Here is a 20143-nt window from a genome sequence, read left to right as displayed (position 1 = left end):
ATTGTAACGCTAGATTTGAAAACTTAGCTGATTTACAGAAACATGATGACGTCTCACCATATGATCGCGATATGAACTAACGCGAGTCACTAGATCAAGTAATTAACGTTCAAGGGCGGCAACTCATTGATTTGTGTATCTCTTCAAGGCTACGGATATTGAATGGAAGATATCTAGGGGATTTATTGGGTAACTGCACTTGTATTAAACAAAATGGCAGTAGTGTTGTTGATTATGTTTTAACTAGTACAAAACTGCTTTCCTCAGTAAACTTTTTCGTTGTAGATAAACCACCTTTCTTGTCAGATCATGTACAAACAGTTACTTTTTAGGTCATCTGACCCGAAGGGTCAGTATGACCTATTGTCATCATGCACCGTCCGTCGTCGAGCGCCGTGCGCCGTGCGTAAACTTTTCATTCAAATGACTTCTTCTCAATAACCAAAAGGCCCAGGGTACTCATATTTGGCCTGTAGGTTGCTGGGATGGAGGGCTACCAAGTTTGTTCAAATGAATGACCTTGACCTTCATTCAAGGTCACGGGGGTCAAAAAGGCTAAAATCTTTAAACAACTTCTTCTCAAGAACCAGAAGGCCCAGGGTACTGATATTGGGCTGGTAGGATGCTGTGATGAAGGGCTACCAAGTTTGTTGAAATAAAGGACCTTGATCTTCATTCAAGGTCACGAGGGTCAAATAGGCTAAAATCTTTAAACAACTTCTTTTCAAGAACCAGAAGGCCCAGGGTACTGATATTGGGCCTGTGACATGCTGGGATGAAGGGCTACCAAGTTTGTTTAAATAAATGACCTTGACCTTCATTCAAGGTCACAGGGGCCAAATAGGCTAAAATCTTTTAAACAACTTCTTGTGAATAACTAAGAGGCCTAGAGACCTGATATTAGGCCTGTGGCATGCTGGGATGAAGGGCTACCAAGTTTGTTCAAATGAATGACCTTGATCTTCATTCAAGGTCACGGGGGTCGAATAGGCTGAAATCTTTAGACGACTTCTTTTCAAGAACCGGAAGGCCCAGGTTACTGATATTGGGCCTGTGACATGCTGGGATGAAGGGCTACCAAATTTGTTCAAATGAATGATCTTGACTTCATTCAAGGTCACAGGGGTCAAAAGGTAAAATCTTTAAACGACTTCTTCTCAAGAACCAGAAGCCCCAGGGTACTGATATTTGGCCTGTAGGATGCTAGGATAAAGGGCTACCAAGTTTGTTCAAATGAATGACCTTAACCTTCATTCATGGTCACAGGGGTCAAAAAGGCTAAAATCTTTAAACGACTTCTTCTCAAGAACCGAAGGCAAAGGGTACTGATATTGGGACCTGTAGGATGCTGGGATGAAAGGCTACTAAGTTTGTTCAAAGAAGTGACCTTAACCTTCATTCAAGGTCACACAGGTGTCAAATGGGCTATAATCATTTAAAAAAAACATCTTGTGAATAATGAAGAGGTAAGAGACCTGATATTAGGCCTGTGATATGCTGGGATGAAGGGCTACCAAGTTTGTTCAAATGAATGACCTTGATCTTCATTCAAGGTCACGGTGGTCAAATAGGTGAAAATCTTTAAATGACTTCTTCTCAAGAACCAGTAGGCCCAGAGTACTGATATTGGGCATGTAGCATGCTGGGATGAAGGGCTACCAAGTTTGTTCAAATGGAGGATCTTGATCTTCATTCAAGGTCACAGGGGTCAAATAGGCTAAAATCTTTAAATGACTTCTTCTAAAGAACTAAATGGCCCAGGATACTGATATTGGCATGTTGGGATGTAGCATGCTGGGATGAAAGGCTACCAAGTTTGTTCAAATGAAGGACCTTGACCTTTATACAAGGTCAAAGGGGTCAAATAGGCTAACATCCTTTAAACAACTTCTTGTCAATAACTAAGAGACCTAGAGACCTGATATTGGGCCTTTGACATCCTTGGATGAAGGGCTACCAAGTGTTTTAAAATGAAGGACCTTGACCTTCATTCAAGGTCATGGGGTAAAAAAGGCTAAAATCCTTTAAACAACTTCTTTTCAAGACCCAGAAGGCACATTGTACTGATATTGGGCCTGTAGCATGCTGGGATGAAGGGCTACCAAGTTTGTTCAAATGAATGACCTTGACCTTCATTCAAGGTCACAGGGGTCAAAAAGGTTAAAATCTTTAAACGACTTCTTCTCAAGAACCAGAAGCCCCAGGGTACTGATATTTGGCCTGTAGGATGCTGGGATGAAGGGCTACCAAGTTTGTTCAAATAAATGACCTTAACCTTCATTCAAGGTCACAGGGGTCAAATGAGCTATAATCATTTAAACAACATCTTGTGAATAATGAAGAGGTTAAGAGACCTGATATTAGGCCTGTGATATGCTAGGATGAAGGGCTACCAAGTTTGTTCAAATGAATGACCTTGATCTTCATTCAAGGTCACGGTGGTCAAATAGGTGAAAATCTTTAAATGACTTCTTCTCAAGAACCAGTAGGCCCAGAGTACTGATATTGGGCATGTAGCATGCTGGGATGAAGGGCTACCAAGTTTGTTCAAATGGAGGATCTTGACCTTCATTCAAGGTCACAGGGGTCAAATAGGCTAAAATCTTTAAACGACTATGTTGTATTGTACTTTTAGTCAGATGACCGTTAAGGCCCATGGGCCTCTTGTTTAGATTGTAAATAAGTCGAAAATCCGAGAGTGATATGGCCTCCTCTAAATACTATTATGAAAACATATCGATGGGAAAATTCCTCTAATAGTAAACTTATCGAAGTATTGGGGGATACAACTATAAAAGAAGATATTCTTATGCTTGAATCTACTGATATCCCATGTACTAATGAGAAAGCGGAGAAATACAACATCTTTGATTATGGACATATATGAAAAGTTACAAAAACGACGTCGTTTTTAAAGGACGTAAAAAAGTGAAACCAAAGCTAACCAAAAAGGCACTTTGGACAGACAAGGATTTTTTTTAGCCTGAGGTCAACGGTTAACAGCCTAGGCAACAAACTTAAGAAAACTCAATATGATTCACAGCTAAGGTTGAAATTTCAGTTTCATTGCAAACAACTTAAACATATGAAAAAAAAAGAAAGAAGAATATGTTTAAGCAAATTATTCTTGAAAAAAATAAATTCAATACCTAACAGTGAGTCTAATTAATTGTGGCAAGTACTGAAATCCCTCAAATCCAGTAATATTGATGACGAAGACCCCCCTCATTGGCAAGATTTTGCAGCACATTTCAAAAACTTGGGGAACATAAGCAACTGTCAGGATCCAGAATTTAAAAGGGAAATCGAATATAAACTTAATCAGTTGAAAGAGCAGTTGCATCAGAACGATATTAGGATAGAGCTGTAACAATAAGAGAAATTAAAGATGTTATCAAGCTCCTTAAGAAAAGAAAATCGATCGGACCTGATTATATATTCAATGAATTTATAAAATATTCTATAAATGTTATGATTCCGTCACTAGCTAGGTATTTTAACGCTATTCTTAGCTGTGATTGCTATCCTAATTTCTGGAATAAATCATACCTTATTCCTGTTTTCAAATCTGGTGATGCAGATCTCCCTATTAATTACAGAGGCATCTCTCTTCAAAGTTGTCTGGCAAAAATATTCAATTTAATTTTTAATAATAGAATTACTGTCTTTATGCAAGATATGCTATGTCCAAATCAATTTTGCTTTCGGAAAAATAGTAGAACCACTAATGCTTTATTCGGTGTTAAAAACACTGTTAAATAGAATACTAAAAATAAATAAACAAGGTATATGCTTGCTTTGTTGACTTTAACAAAGCTTTTGATAGCGTGTGGAGAACAGGTTTACTATACAAACTTGCCGAACAAGGTATCGGTAAAAATATTTTTAATATAATATGCGACATGTATGAAACAAGAGGCCCAAAGGGCCTTAACGGTCATCTGACTACCTTGACAATAGTAAAATTAATTATATATGGTGTCACTTTGTCATGATCATCTCAGGATCATTTTCAATTTTTTTTCAACAAATTTTATTTCAAACAAGAGGCCAAAGGGCCTTAACATATAGGAAATTAATTAGATATAGTGTCATGGTAGTCATCTTTGATTTGGGATCAACCAGAGATGTAATTAACAATACTTTGTCGGGACCATGTCAGGATCATTTCTTGCAAGTTTCAGCCAAATCGCACAGGTAGAACTTGAGAAGAAGTCCAAAATGTGTTTTCAAGATTTCAATCTTGGATTTCAGATCGACCCGAAAAATAACAACACTTTAATGTAAGGTTCAAAATGTGTTTTCAAGATGGCGGCTGTGGCGGCCATCTTGGATTTTGGATCGATCCGAAAAATAACAACACTTTGTCGGGACCATGTCAAGATCATTTCATGTAAGTTTCAGCCAAATCCCACCGGTAGAACTTGAAGAAGAAGTTCAAAATTTGTTTTCAAGATGGCTGCTGTGGCGGCCATCTTGGATTTCGGATCGACCCGAAAAATAACAACACTGTCGGGACCATGTCAGGATCATTCATGCAAGTTTCAGCCAAGTCGCGCACCGGTAGAACTTGAGAAGAAGTTCATAATGTGTTTTCAAGATGGCTGCTGTGGCGGCCATCTTGGATTTCGGATCGACCCCAAAAATAACAACACTTTGTCGGGACCATGTAAGGAGTATTTCATGCAAGTTTCAGCCAAATCCCATTTGTAGAACTTGAGAAAAAGTTCAAAATGTGTTTTCAAGATGGCTGCTGTGGCGGCCATCTTGGATTTCAGATCGACCTGAAAAATAACAACACTTTGTGGGACCATGTCAAGATCATTTCATGCAAGTTTCAGCCAAATCTCACTGGTAGAACTTGAGAAGTTCAAAATGTGTTTTCAAGATGGCGGCCATCTTGGATTTTGGATCGACCCGAAAAATAACAACACTTTGTCGGGACTATGTCAGGATCATTTCATGCAAGTTTCAGCCAAATCTCACTGGTAGAACTTGAGAAGAAGTTCAAAATTTGTTTTCAAGATGGCTGCTGTGGCGGCCATCTTGGATTTCAGATCGACCTGAAAAATAACACTTTGTAGGGACCATGTCAAGATCATTTCATGCAAGTTTCAGCCAAATCCCACTGGTAGAACTTGAGAAGAAGTTCATAACGTGTTTTCAAGATGGCGGCTGTGGCGGCCATTTTGGATTTTGGATCGACCCGAAAAATAACAACACTTTTTCGGGACCATGTCAAGATCATTTCATGTAAGTTTCAGCCAAATCCCACTGGTAGAACTTGAGAAGAAGTTCAAAATGTGTTTTCAAGATGGCGGCTGTGGCGGCCATCTTGGATTTCGGATCGACCCGAAAAATAACAACACTTTGTTGGGACCATGTAAGGATCATTTCATGCAAGTTTCAGCCAAATCCCACTGGTAGAACTTGAGAAGAAGTTCAAAATGTGAAAAGTTAACGCACGGCGGACGGCGCACGGCCGACGGCGCCAACGCACGACGACGGACGAAACATGATGACTAGGTCATCCTGACCCTTCAGGTCAGATGACCTAAAAAGCATAATACTCAATTATGCTAGGTTTACACTATGTTCTCCGCGGCCACGGCAGCCCCGTTTCAGGCCACCGTGGACAAAACGTGGTGACCGCGAGACAACGCGATAGGACGTGATAGACAAACGTGAGCGTCGTGATTACCGTGGACTGCCACGGCAGTCACGGTACAGATGGTGAACACCACAGGACGTAATAAAACGTAACTGTGTGCGAGGCTTCAAGACGGTCCGTGGTGGAACGGGCAGCAAGCACGTTCCCCGGAATCTCACGGTGATTTCAATTTTTGTGACGTTCTGTTCCGTTTTTCCATGTTTTATCACGGTTGATGCAGATTGGCTGCACGTTTTGTGCCATTTTGTCCAGGTTTGGCAAGGTTTTGACGGCAAGCCAAGGTGGATGAAAACAGTTTTGATGCGTACTGTCAAGGCATCTCACGGCTTGTAGCGGTTGAAAGTCCGACGTGTTAGGGCTTGTTGCGTCTTATTACGGTCTTACGTTGCAAACAAAATATGATGGGAGTATCATTGCCTGGCCTGGTACATATTTGCTACTTCATTGAATTACTGGTATTAATAAATAGAAATAGTCATTATCAAACACATTTAAACCCTCAAATTATACCAAAGCTATTATTGCAAAAGACTATATGAGTACAGAAAAAAAATATTTGAGTAAAAACACTTGGCTATAATAATTGTATATTTAAACCAATGATGCTTTTAGTATATTTTGTAATTAAAACGTGTTTGAAATGGCATTTTCGGCAATAAAATTGTTTCAGTTGCTCCAAAAAGCCCGGCATAATACTCTCATCCTAGTAAGCCTAGGCGACCGTAAACAAGAGGCCCATGGGCCTTAACGGTCACCTGAGTTAGAATATAAAATGAAACAAATTAAAGACATATAAACACTATATGCTGGGCATTGAAGTTGGTCAGTGATTTATAAATTTGACTTTTTAGACTATGAAGAGGATATGCTTCCATCAAACCTAATGAAGTATTTTTTAAATTTTAATCATTTTGACTCTGTTTGGTCCTGCCCCTCTGGTTCCCCAGGGGGTCATCGTGGACTGGTATGGATGTTAAAATGCTATATCTTAGGCTAATAATTTTAACCAAGTTTGACTCATTTCCTATGAAAACTGAGCAAAAAATGCTCATTAATGTGTTTTTTCCTATATAAACTATAGTAAACTTGACCCCTTCACCTTAAGACCTTTCCATCTATAATTATTTGATTCTACTATTTCCAGAATTTTAGAAGATTTTTGAAGTTTTAGCCTATTTGACATTTTTTGGCCCCGCCCCTCTGCCCTCAGGGGGTCAGCCTGGACCAATATCGATAAGATGTTAAAATGCTATCTCAGGCTAATAATTCTAACCAAGTTTGACTCGTTTCTAATGAAAATTGAGCAAAAAATGCTCATTAATGTGTTTTCCCTATATAAGCTATATATCGAACGATACTTAAACGATGTGTGAAGGATATGTGGCCGGTTATGGAAATCTACGGGACACCAGAGAGACAACACCGGTCAAAAAATTGTCACACATCATTTACATAAAAAGGAGGCCATGCGGTAATCGTATGGCGTTTGTTTGGAAAGATAATGTTTTGGGGACCGGTTAGGCAGTGAATATCGATCGAACATATAATGCTAATCGGTCGATTATCATATGATGTCTGGGCGATGATCATGACAGGCCTATTCATTGGACGATAGCTGGACCAGGCCCGGACGAATGTCGAGCGGTGTGATTGCCACTTTGTTCCCGGCCGAATATCGAACGATACTAAACGATGAGTGAAGGAAATGTTGCCGGTTATGAAAATCTACGGTACACCGGAGAGATTTTCACTTGGAGCTAAATCTTTTCGGGCACCTCCGCGATTATGTATTAAAGCCTCGGCCACCGACCTGCCTGTCTGGTGGCCGGCCGGGATCCAGACCAAAATTAAACCATGACGGGAGCTTAATCGGAAGGGGTTGTGACCAAAGCATTACTCAAAGGTAACGGATGTAGCTTTGACAGTCATACATCATGTCTGTTATATTATCAGCCTGATTTATTATGTTTAAGTTTGTCAGCTAAAAGAAAGTGTTTTCCATCTTCTCCTACTTCATTTAAACTGTTTCTTTTTCAACCCTGTCACTTGAAGCGAGATAATTGATTTTTCGAGAAAAAAGGTTTTAACTAAATAAAGTGTTTGAATGAGTTTGAGGTTAATTCTATATATCGCTACTTGTTCTAGAGTTTCATTGGTTGCATATTACATTAATAGATGGGATGCAACTGTGATGATCCAGCAGGTGGCGCAGTGCGGGGTTTTGACGTGACATCTGCCGTTGGTTTCAGTATCATAGTGTACTGAATACTCTTGACTAACGAAGTTGATCAAACATTTGAAAATTGGGGGACCTTCCAAGGACACCACGGTAACAGATTGAGGACGGTGTGTGAGAACAGTCCAAGGACACCACGGCAACATAGATTGAGGACGGTGTGAAGGAACAGTCCAAGGACACCACGGTATTACAGATTAAGGACAGGGTGGGAGAACAGTCCAAGGACACCACGGTAACACAGATTGAGGACGATGTGGGAGAACAGTCCAAGGACACCACGGTAACAAAGAAAGAGGACGGTGTGGGAGAACAGTCCAAAGACACCACGGTAACACAGATTGAGGACGGTGTGGGGAAGTCCCAGGACATCACGGTTACACCTGATTAGAACACAGCATATCTGTACCAAGACCATATTCACATTAAAAGGTAACTTTTAGAGGTTGAAATGACAATGCATACATCCATTTTCTATAAGTATATAATACCACAAATAATGATATAAAAACATGAGATTTTATTACTTTATGTAGATAATCATTTTGTCCCGTAGTTGATAAAGTGTAGGACATGAGCCAAATAAGTTTTTGCTTTACTTACAACAATGATGACACTGGGTGTGATTAAGCTGACAATAATGATGTGATGGAGTATAGATAAGTAGAAGATCATGTCAAGATATTGCATTGTCATGTGATGCAATGTAGATACAAGCTATAGGGATTAACATAGTATTTATTGGTTTATAAGCACTTTTGGAACTTTTTTCAGGGTTTTTCAGAGTTTGTAGTTGTCCTTCTCCCTGTTGGCAAATCTAAAAAATTGAAAATTTGTTCTGTTTATGTGGAAATGCACTAACATCTTATCACTTCTTCTCCGTAAGTGAATATTTCTGGTGGTTCATTGCTGTGAGTGTAACTCCTGTAAATGATTAAAAAGTAAATAAGGAATAATGTTATGCTTTTCATCTGTATATTATATTTCACGGAATGCATAAAAATGCAAGTAAGTAAATAAAGGAAAATCTATATACCTGGCCCGCGAAGGAAGACACCAGCTGGAAGCTAGTAACATCTATCCAGGGTACCGTTTCACAAAGCATACGTAACTTTACGGGTACCCGTAACCTGCACGTAAGTTATTTTGACCGTTTCACAAAGCACACGTAAGTTACGGGTACCCGTAAATGACTTACGGGTACACGTAAATAACGTCAAAACCGTACGTAACTTACGCCAACAAAATACCACCCGTAAACCCCACGTAAACGTAAACAAATATGGCGGCCGTGTTGTTTTTACAAGAAGAAGATGAAAATCGGCGAATGATTAGACGAGAAAGGGCGTTCCGGGACCGGCAAAACATCTTAGAGATGTTCGATGATGTTTCTCTGATTGAGAGGTATAGACTACCGAGACATTTAATCAATGATATATTGCTAACAATCTCACCTGTTATTACACGCCCAACTCGGCGTTCACATGCAGTGCCCCCCACAACACAGGTCCTTGTGTGCCTTAGATATTTTGCGAAGGGGGGGGGGGGGTTCTTTCAGAAGTAGGAGATCTGCACGGGATTAGCAGAGCATCTGTTAGTCGCTGTATTTCATCTGTGACCAATGCACTCTTTGACGAGTATCGCCATATTATAAAATTCCCTTCCTCCATGACTGAAGTCCGAGCAGTGAAAGAAGGTTTCCACGGAATCGCCGGAATGCCCAATGTTGTGGGTGCTATTGATGGGACTCTTATACCAATCCAATCCCCCACCGTCGACGAGCACGTATTTGTTTGCAGAAAAGGTTATCATGCACTAAATGTGCAAGCAATCTGCGACCATTCTTTGAAGTAAGTTGTATTGATGTAACTCATGCATACCCGCCAGCGTTCTTTAATTGAATGAGAGTGATGTCCCCTAAGTCGATTATAATAAAGAAAGAAAACCAAAAAGACGGAACATACAATGTGAAAGCCGTACACCTAAATATATCCCTGAATCATTTTTGCTACAATACCAAAGCGATGCACTCTAAACGTGTTAATCAGTTTGTGCTAAACAATGAAAAAACAAAATTAAGCCTCTTAACTCTAGTCCTTGATTCTTGACTATGATATCATCATTGTTTTAACTGTAAATTTTTCGTCATGATAATTTCAATTGGTGCTGATAACATAAATTATGTTAAGAAATGCATAATTATTTTTAAAAAAATCATGAAGACTAAATGTAAATTAACCTTTAAGTAGGTCTAGTTCATGGGTACATGTATGTGAAAAATATACGGGGACCTGAGAATTAGTTTACATACAATGTACATATATGTAATGTGTGTGTGTGTGTGTTATTTATACATGTTGTTTATTTTGACTTAATGTTCTTGTTCAAAACAGATCAAATGTATATCCATATTTTGTATTATCATAGAAGGATTACAAAAACATGTGGTAAAAGTTGCCTGTGGAAAATAGCACGCGTATTATATTTATATGCCATATGTGGAGCCATATCTGTCGATTATTTCAAAGCATGGTTATATTGTCGTATATTTTTTTGATATCTGCTCGAGTTTTATGCACAATAAAGTATACAAAACAATGCAATCTGTCATAGAGTACATATGTACAATGTAGGCTCTGTGGTCATGCATGGTATGGATATTAGCATCACGTTACCATTAATTTAATCCTCCTTATACATGTAACCATCACAGCAAGGATATACAAGTGAGGAGGATTTGTCACAGCTGTCTCTTTACACTATACTATTCACGCCGCGGGACCGATGAATTGAGAGTAAAAATCATTTTTTCTCAACAAATACCTGTAAGATTTAGAAGAAATGTCGTAAATTGTCATTAGAAGATATATATCTCATGAAATGACGGCCCGCTTCAGAAAGTAAAACGGTAATTATAATCCCACAGGGATCTGAGAATTAGTTACAGTTTATAATTATGGACCCATCAGAGTCAGTGCCCGAAGACCATTTTAGACGTTTTAGAGGTCTAGATCAAAAATCGGTTTATCATACTCTACATACCGTATTCGCCGTAATTACATATAGCATCCAAACTGTAACAAAGGGGGCACTTATTAATGAACCAAAATGTAAGTTGTGGACGAAAAAAATCAGCCATATTTTAATCCTTTCTGTACTAATAACACATTAATCAGTTACATGTACATTAAACATGCATATGTCTTTCATTCTTTGAGACGCATTGTCCCCGATGTCGTGATTCACATGTAAAGACTCGCGAGTTCATATAATAAATTATTATGATGTTAAAGGCATCACATGTTGTAAAACATTGTTAAATCCATTGGATGGGGGCGCTTATACAACTTCAACTTCTTCTCTAGAAGATGGTAGGTGCGCCTATAGGGGGAGGGTCGTTTATAATTATACACGTACGTATTGGGCGAGTCAAAAGGAAATATGTCGTCGCCAAAAGTGCTCGCGACGTATTCGTCCAAAACACCGAGTGACTTATCCTCCTCATCTACATCCTTGATCACAGATAGGGAACAGAAACTCGACACATTATTTTATATCTTAGGTTCATAAATGTCGTCTGCAAATGGCCAGGGTCTGTTCACGACAGCTTCATCCTGACCAACAGTGGTGTTGGAACGACAGTGGACCAGATGGATGGATGGTTGTTAGGGGATTCGGGTTATCCCTTGAGGCCATGGCTTCTTACACCAGTAGCCATCCCTGCATCCAAAAGTGATGAAATGTATGTGCATTAAAGTGAATATATATATTTGATTGAGTAACATTCTTAATATATACGTGAACGTGTATATGTTTGGAATCGCGAAGGTCCCAAATTCGCTTTAAACATGCAATTTAAGTAAAAGGGACGTGAATTCATTTATCCGTGAAACATATAATAGATTAGAAACTATCCGATGTGAATAATCACAAGGAGACTTGGTCCACTACATGTATTTTTATAGAGTACATAACAAAACACCTTGCAGAGAACGAAATGCAAACAGAATGTGAATTCAAGTACATGCATTAAAAGGTTATTTTAATAAGAAGGTAATGAAATCACTGATCTCTATACACAATTTATTTTTTCAGTTCGCAATTGTACATACCCGCTAATAAAGATGTATACATACAGGCTTACATACTAAATGTACCTACTTACATACAGACAGACAGACAGACAGACAAACTAATCATTTAAGTCTCTTTGTTATCCATGCAGGTACAACAAATCTAATATGAAAACAAGGAATGTGGTAGAGAGATCTTTTGGACTGCTTAAGTCAAGATTCAGGTATTTTAGTTTGTACAAAAATTGATTTCCTTTATATCAATGGAAGTAAAAGAATGATAAATTGAATGAGTACATAAGGAAAATATAAACGAGTATGTCAAATACATGTAGTTGCATGCAGGTGCAATATATGGCCATGTATCCATTGTACATGTATATAATCAAACTTCAATTTCAATTATTTTTTCTATATATTTGTTTAACATAGAGAGTATACTATCATAATATGAAGTACATACATGTATGTATATGATATCATTTAGAAAGATTTTTACTTTTTAGATGTACGAAACTGGAACGAGTTCACAAATGGTTCTCTGAAAATTCCTTTCAGGTGTTTACACAAGTCTACTGGTTGCATCATGTTTTCTCCAGCAAAAACATGCAAGGTGGTTTACGTTTGTTTTATTCTTCATAACTTGTGCATTGATAATGCGGTTGACCCTCCCGAGAATGAAATAGATCCAGAACCAGAACCAGAAAACATCCAATACCATGGACATCTGGATGATGGACGCGATGTCAGAGCACATCTTATTCAGCAACGATTTTGAATGTTGAAATATCATTTACATATAGTTGATTTAATGAACAGATATTCTTCTTACCATTACATTTCTGGTTTTTTTTTTACTATGTCTGAAATTTAAAATCAGATGAGCAAGATTAAAAACATTTGAGAAATCGAAGTATCAATAGTGTCTTGAATGAAAAGTAAGTTACTATTTTCTGGCAGCCATTACAGAATTAATGCAAGTACATGTACATGTATACCCAGTGGGCCTCATGAAATTCTTAAAATCCAATATTTTATCCCTTAAATGAATTACCATATCCATAACAGGTGTAATCCTAAGCCCCTATATTAAGGCAGAAATTACGACACTACGTATCTATAATCCAAATATAATGAAGAAATCAATGTCAGTTGTTATACTGATAACAGTTTTTGAACACTTGCACCAAAACCTTGAACTACAAATTAAATAATCGACTTCACTGCAATAATATAAGATATCCCGCCTCTAAACATTATAGAGTTATCTGCCCTTTTGAAAGATACAATAAATTGTGATGTCATGGTATATATGTACTGTACATTTACACAATTTTACTGAATTACCATGACCTTAACAAAGGCTTAAAGATGCTCCACCACCGCTGACAAATGGTATTTTTTTCAATATCAAAAATAGGAGCAGGCGATTTAGTATTTTTCTTCAGTAACAAAAGTTACTTACTTTACACTATTACCACCATTGAAAAGTTTGAGCTTCTAATTTTACTTCAAGTTAAATTACAAAAAATAATAAATTGCATCCTGAAAAAATTCCGTGGCACTTTATCCTTTTTCTGTTGATTATACATACATATACACGATTAAACACCAATTATTGTTCAAGTGATTAATATCACTTATGCTCTGTCGGCGGTGGAGCATTTTTAAATAAATTTTATTACAGGGGAAAGGGACAAAGATGGCGGGCTAATACTTAATGTATCACGTTTTGCCAAGGACTGCAAAAGTTGCAGTCTCTCTTTCTCAATGTCAAATTTCTTTTTGTCCAGTTCCAAACGCTCTCTCTCTATCGCACACCTCATCCGTTCAACGTCCAGACGCTCCCTCTCTAAGGCAACCTTTTCCTTTTCAAGTAAGATGATTTCTTGACTTGAATCTGAAAATGACATAGTTATAGCACATGTAAAATATCTTTTCTCAATTAACCATTTATAGCATCATTTCATTATTGACTTGAATATTCGATCAAGATGTGTTTTAACCAGTGCTCTATCTTTATATAGGCATGCAATGAACATCTTTCACTTGGCATTCTTAGCCGATGCCAACTGGATAGAGGCAAATTCTATGAAGCACACTAGGGCTTAGCGCTTCATGTTGAATTTTGTATAGATATTGGCTATGAATGCCAACAGAAATACATTCAATGCTTATATTTACATTTGGTTACAATTTTATGATGAAATCAGAAAAGATTTTGTATCTATGATAAATTAATTATTCGTTATCCTCAAGGATGGAACAGCCATTTTCCATGATTGCTGGCACGACAGTTGTGATGTCACAATGATAATGATGTCACTATAAGCAGTTGAATTTCATAGTCAATAAGATTGCCAACAACATTTGGTAAGATTACATAGTAGGACTGCAGTGAAAATGTAAATATATTCATGTACATGTACATAAAGGGATTCTGAGAGAAAAAACAAGGTATAAATTCGATATCGATGCCCTAAAGTCTCAAAAACAAATAATTTTTATAAACATGTAAATAGTGATAACTACATTAGCCTTAAGACATCATAAATTGATTTGTTCATATTAATACATCCATTAATATATCTTTACATATAATACCTTCACATAGAGATGTAGGTCTTTTTGTTTTCTTTTTGTAGTGAAGACATGTAGTGCTGATCTCCGCTTTTTCTATTTCGCAGTCATCTAACAATAAAGCACAAAGTGTTCTTCATATATCTCAAATATAGAAGAGCAAGGTACTGACCTCAACTACAAATGAAATACCCAGTTGTATACATGTAAATATACATTTCTCTTGCGTATATTAGTTATATGAAAACCTAATACATAATGATCAGTTTGACCTTTAATAAATTAAAGGTATTATTTTTTTATAATCATTTTTTTACTAGGATCACTTGATCTTTATTATTTTATCAATATTGCTGACTGCTTACTTTCAATGATTTTAATTATTCTAATTTGGTAATTGAGATATGTTCAGGTGAACTTGACCATAACAGTATGATTAGAAATGGAAACAAGGTCCTTTTTACCTGATGTGACTTTCCTCTTCTTTTTGAAGACAATTGCATCATCTGTTTGAAATGTAATATATATATAGGGATTGGATTTCGTTTTTATGTTAACCATGCTTGAATGGAGCAATTCCTCTAAGAATATATTCTATGGGGCCCATTTACGTTGCATATAATATTTTCATACGCAAGTTCAAAGTTCAATGTTACCATGCAGTTATGGTAAACAAAATCGGCTAGTACTTACATATAGTGATCAAGCCTAGCAAGTGTAAAAATATATAAATGTATTAGATTATTTATTCAGCATTGAATTTAAACTGTTATAAGTTGGTTAGTATTACTGAAGAATGAGTTTTTGGAACTGGACAACGGCAAATTTAATGAATGCAGTTCAATACTTATTGACATTTACATATTTATTATATTTTCATAATAAAATCTCTAGAGATTTTCCATTTATAATGAATAAACATTGATATATTATATAATTAGACAATACATGTATATAAAAGCATAAAAAAATACGTGTACAACAATGGCATAATGTTTTTAAAAAAAAACAAGAGGCCCATGGGCCTTAACGGTCACCTGAGTTGGAATATATAATGAAACAAATAATGAAACAAATGAAAGACATATAAACACTATATGCTGGGCCTTGAAGTTAGTCAGTGATTTATAAATTTGACTTTTTAGTCTATGAAGAGTATTTGCTTCCATCAAACCTGTGAACTTAGAAGTATTTTTTGAAATTTTAATCATTTTGACCTTTTTTGGCCCCGTCCCTCTGCCCCCAAGGGGTTAGACAGGATCAATATGGATATGATGTTAAAATGCTATATCAGGCTAATAATTCTAACCAAGTTTAACTCGTTTCCAATGAAAATTGAGCAAAAAATGCTCTTAAATGTGCCTATATAAACTATAGTAAACTTGACCCCCTCCCCAGGGGGAAATGTGAGACCCCAGGGTCATATAATTCACAATTTTTCTAAAGGACCTTAAAGTGTTCACGGAATGGAAAATACTGAAAAAACGCTGATTTGGGGAATAACCGGATGTGACGTCACGGGGACAACGGCAGTGAGGTGTTTGGTAGTGGGGTTATACAACAAAGGTGGACATATAAGTATTCCTGAAATGGGGTTACGAGAATTTTAAAAATATATATACAGTATACAGTTAAGATGACGTTTTAATTATATATATAAAATAGGAAATATTGCAACTGAAATCAGGCTAAATACATAAGTAGATTAGAGGAAACATGTATAAGTTATATATGTTCTGGTATAAGCCAGGTGGACCTTGTGTACAAACTTTTAACTAGAAATCTTATGTCTGTTTTTACAGCTAAATTAACAGACCTCGAGAATATTCATTATGAATCAATGCACACAGTACAGAGACCTGGTCCTTTTATAGACTTTTAAAAATGATAGTCAGGGCAACTGATGAGTATAAATGTCTTTGTTGAAACAAAAATTAAATGCCAAAAGTAAAGAAATTAAAGGTATACATAAAATTATCTATTAAGCAGATCAAAGTTTAATTTTGTAATAAATACAGTTAAGTTAAGAGTAAATTAAATAGGCAACAGTGAAATTTATTTGGCTCCATTAAATAAATTTCCCTTTTAGCCCCTCCCACAGCCCCCTGGGGGGTGGAGACCATATAATTCACAATTTTGATTGGCCTTATGCCTGACAACGACGACGGTCAAAAGGTGATTAGAATAGGTCACTTGAGACTTCGTCTCAGGTGACCTAAAAATATATGTTCATGGACAGAAAATAAACATTTTAAAAATCTTTGCATAATCAACAATGTTCAACCTCGAGATAAACTATCCATCTATAAAATTATACATACCCTTTGGAACGCCCTCAGGTGTTGCTGCACCTTCAATACATTCACCAGCTGTACTCTGCTGACTCCATGGAGTAAATGGAGATGTCAACTGACCTGTCGATATTTCAATGTTGATTTTTCACTCTTCACTTCAAAAGATGCACTTAATATGGAATTACTATCTCATAAGGAGAGTGAAAAAGGTTATTTTTTTCATGAAATCTAAATAGACTTGTAAACATAAAAGATGTACAAGATTCAATTATCTCCCTTAATATATTGCAACCTTATAAAATTCATTAAACCATTTTCCTTTAAACTTATATTTAAGACTTGAAAATTGTTAAAAACAAGAGATCCCAGAAGGATCTTGGTGCCCACCAACAAATGATCTATGCCTGACAATGAAAAGGGGGATCTTTTCCCTGCTTTTCAAACTTTTTCAAACATACTCCATTGTACATATAAAATTTGAGACAGATCCCTTCAGATAGTGGGCTAAAAATGCATTACATATTACCAAGCAAAAGGTCTTTTAAATAAAAAACAAAATAATTAATGACTGAATCTTGATTTGGTCGAATGATTCATGTTGAATTTTGTTTTAAGAGCAACACAATTCATCACCCCATGAAATTGACCAAAGCAAAGAATCAATCCTTATTATATTTTGATTCAAGAATATTTCATTTCTACTTTTTATAAGTTAAAAAGGTGTGTGATCGAGCCTTTCTGGGCGTATGCAAGTCTACAATGAGAGATGTGAGAAAATAGACTGATATTTAAATACAGCTTATTAAAATAAATAGCGCAAATATTATAATTGAAATATAATGTAAATGTGTTTGAAAATTTTAAGTTCAAAACTTTATCAGCTTTATACTGTTCTTCTTCACTTACATGTACTGACAGCATTACTTCTTCCTGAACAAGGTTGACTGCTCCCACTTCCTGCTGCAACTTTAGATTTCATGTTGCTGTCTTGTGTATCTGTTAGAGAGATGTACATATTCTTTACGCAATATATAATATACATAATAAAAATGAAATAATGTATTTTCTCGGTGCAAGGGACATATAATAAAACTATATTGTCAATACATTTCAGAAATGTACATATACAAACTTTTGCAAAATGATAAAAAACAGAATCAAAATAAAGTGTTGAAAAAAGGAACTCAAACCATACATACCATATTCACTGTAATTAGCGCCCAGGGCACTTAAATAATTGTAACAATGGGGGCACTTATTAATGAACCAAAATGTAAGTTGTGGACCAAAAAATCAGCCATATTTTAAATTCATCTGTACTCATGGTACTTTAATCTGTTACAGTAAACATAGATATGCCTTTTATGCTTTGAGACACATAATATGGGATACAATGCTGATGTTACAGGCCACAATTATTGTTGTAAATCCATGGGATACAACTTCAACTCTTCTCCAGAAAAGGGGAGGGGCATATAGTGTAGTCCTTTGGTAATGAGTTTAACATATGTACACATTTTGGAAAGATTTTTTTCCTTGTTTGATAATTTTATAATGTTCATGCAGTGTAATCAATCAATTAAAACATAATTTCATAGGACATTGATTAACTTACACACCAGTATGTCAGAATTAGTGTAGTTAAATGATATTTGATGTTTCATTTATTAATCTGCCATTAGCATCAAATAGTTATATATACCTTCCATTGACGACTCCACACCACCTTCAATACCAACGATGGAAGCTTTTGAAATCACAGTTAGAATCTGTAATCACAAAAGGATGTACAATGTCTGATAAAAAATGTGTAATATAACTGAAATAATGAAGCTATTATTCAATGGCATTGCATTTCATTATATTTACTTATCATTTCTACTATATAAACTAGCCGAGCCAAAGTGAAGTCTATGTGAGTAAATGAAACCCAAAACATGACCATTATGATGTCAATAATGTTGAAATAGTAATTGAGACATATACCTGCTCCTGCATCTGTGAGAGCGGTTTTGGAGCTGACCCTCCACCTGTCTGTCTCTGCATCATCATGCGGGCAGACTCCCTTTTTCTTGTTTCCCCCACCATGTCCTGCCACTTCTTCTTTATTTCATCTCTACTTCTGGTTGTAGGGCTTATTGCATTGATGCTGCTCACGAACAGAATAAAAGATAAAAATGATGCATGTAAAAATGAGAAATGGAAGACTGTCCTTTTTACCTGTTGATAATCATAACAAAGGTCATTGACTTAATCAACTTAATTCTTAAGTAATAAACCTTCCTTAAAATTCGTAATGCTTTTCCTAAGGAGAATATTGATTGCTTGATGGGCTTACAGCGTGCTACCCCAACTGAGAACGACGCGTGTATATAAAGTAAACCCATACCGCTCTACCGCTGACTTGTATCGATGTACTGAAATTAGTGTAGCTAGTTATTTTTAGACTTGAGTACTGTCGCCAATCCACAGGTAAATCGCGGGTGCTCTGGCTATATTATAGCTGTACCAAACACAATCGTATACTATAAAAGCTTGTGCTAGTTATGTGCCTCTCATGAAACGTAGACGTACCTGTCTGTGATCTGTTGCCAGACGTCAGCTTTTTTTTTATAGTAACAGTCGAGCTGAACTTGCACTGAATAATATCTATGTGCTGGATAGCTAGCTCTGCAAGCGTCTGGCATTCAGTTTCCGTAAAGTTCGGACGCCTCTTCATTTTGTTCTCCATTGCCTATCGTCTGCTGCTGCTTGGGCGATGTTTACAAATGAAGAGTTCCACTTTTTGCGACTTCCGGTCTATGTTACGTGCACGTAAAACTGCACGTAAGTGCGGAAAGTTAAGTACGGTTTCGTGAAACGCCCTTAAAATTTACGTACACGTAAAGATACGTGCACGTATATCCTACGTGTACCCGTAAAGTTACGTATGCTTTGTGAAACGGTACCCCTCAGCTACCTGGTTATAAAGCCAAGCTGTGAAGGACAATAATAAGCTATGGTCATGCAATGACGGCCTCCCATGTATGTGGTGTGTTGTGCGAGGTGTTTGTTTTGGGAGACTGCGATATATTCATGTTGCGTCTTCTTGTATAGTGGCACTGTTATCCCTTTATAGTTCTATATCACTGAAACATGCCGCCGAAGACACCAAGCAACCCACACAACCCGGTCACATTTTACAGACAACGGGCGAAACCAGTCGCCCCACTCCCTGTATGCTGAGCGTTAAGCAGGAGCAGAAACTACCACTTTTATAGACTTTGGTGTGTCTCCAGAGCCTTCCTCA

At 36.8% G+C, this 20143-nt stretch overlaps 2 protein-coding genes across 3 annotated transcripts; one reads left to right on the top strand and one right to left on the bottom strand.

The window, feature by feature from the left end:
* The first annotated feature begins 9575 nt into the window (after positions 1–9575).
* LOC138326907 (putative nuclease HARBI1) lies at positions 9576–12758 on the top strand. Its single transcript, XM_069272884.1, has 4 exons — positions 9576–9757; positions 11470–11649; positions 12133–12204; positions 12539–12758. Exons 1-4 carry the CDS (start codon positions 9576–9578, stop codon positions 12756–12758), a joined length of 654 nt encoding a protein of 217 aa, XP_069128985.1.
* On the bottom strand, positions 11691–19696 carry LOC138327535 (myb/SANT-like DNA-binding domain-containing protein 4). Of its 2 annotated transcripts, none has more exons than XM_069273703.1 (8): positions 19429–19696; positions 18841–19003; positions 18557–18623; positions 17761–17850; positions 16882–16974; positions 15025–15066; positions 14585–14671; positions 11691–13880 (listed from the first exon to the last, which is right to left on the bottom strand). In XM_069273703.1, the coding sequence occupies exons 1-8, from the start codon at positions 19539–19541 to the stop codon at positions 13648–13650; spliced, it is 888 nt and encodes a 295-aa protein (XP_069129804.1). In that variant the 5' UTR covers positions 19542–19696; the 3' UTR covers positions 11691–13647. The 2 variants fall into 2 exon arrangements, with proteins under 2 accessions (XP_069129804.1, XP_069129805.1); XM_069273704.1 differs by having other exon boundaries at positions 11692–13880; positions 16882–16969; positions 17771–17850; positions 19429–19694.
* Positions 19697–20143: the final 447 nt, after the last annotated feature.

Source organism: Argopecten irradians, chromosome 7, assembly GCF_041381155.1.
Source record: "Argopecten irradians isolate NY chromosome 7, Ai_NY, whole genome shotgun sequence".
NCBI classification, from domain to species: Eukaryota; Metazoa; Mollusca; class Bivalvia; order Pectinida; family Pectinidae; genus Argopecten; species Argopecten irradians.
Note: the sequence above shows the minus strand (reverse complement) of the source record. Positions and strands in the feature narration are given on the sequence as shown.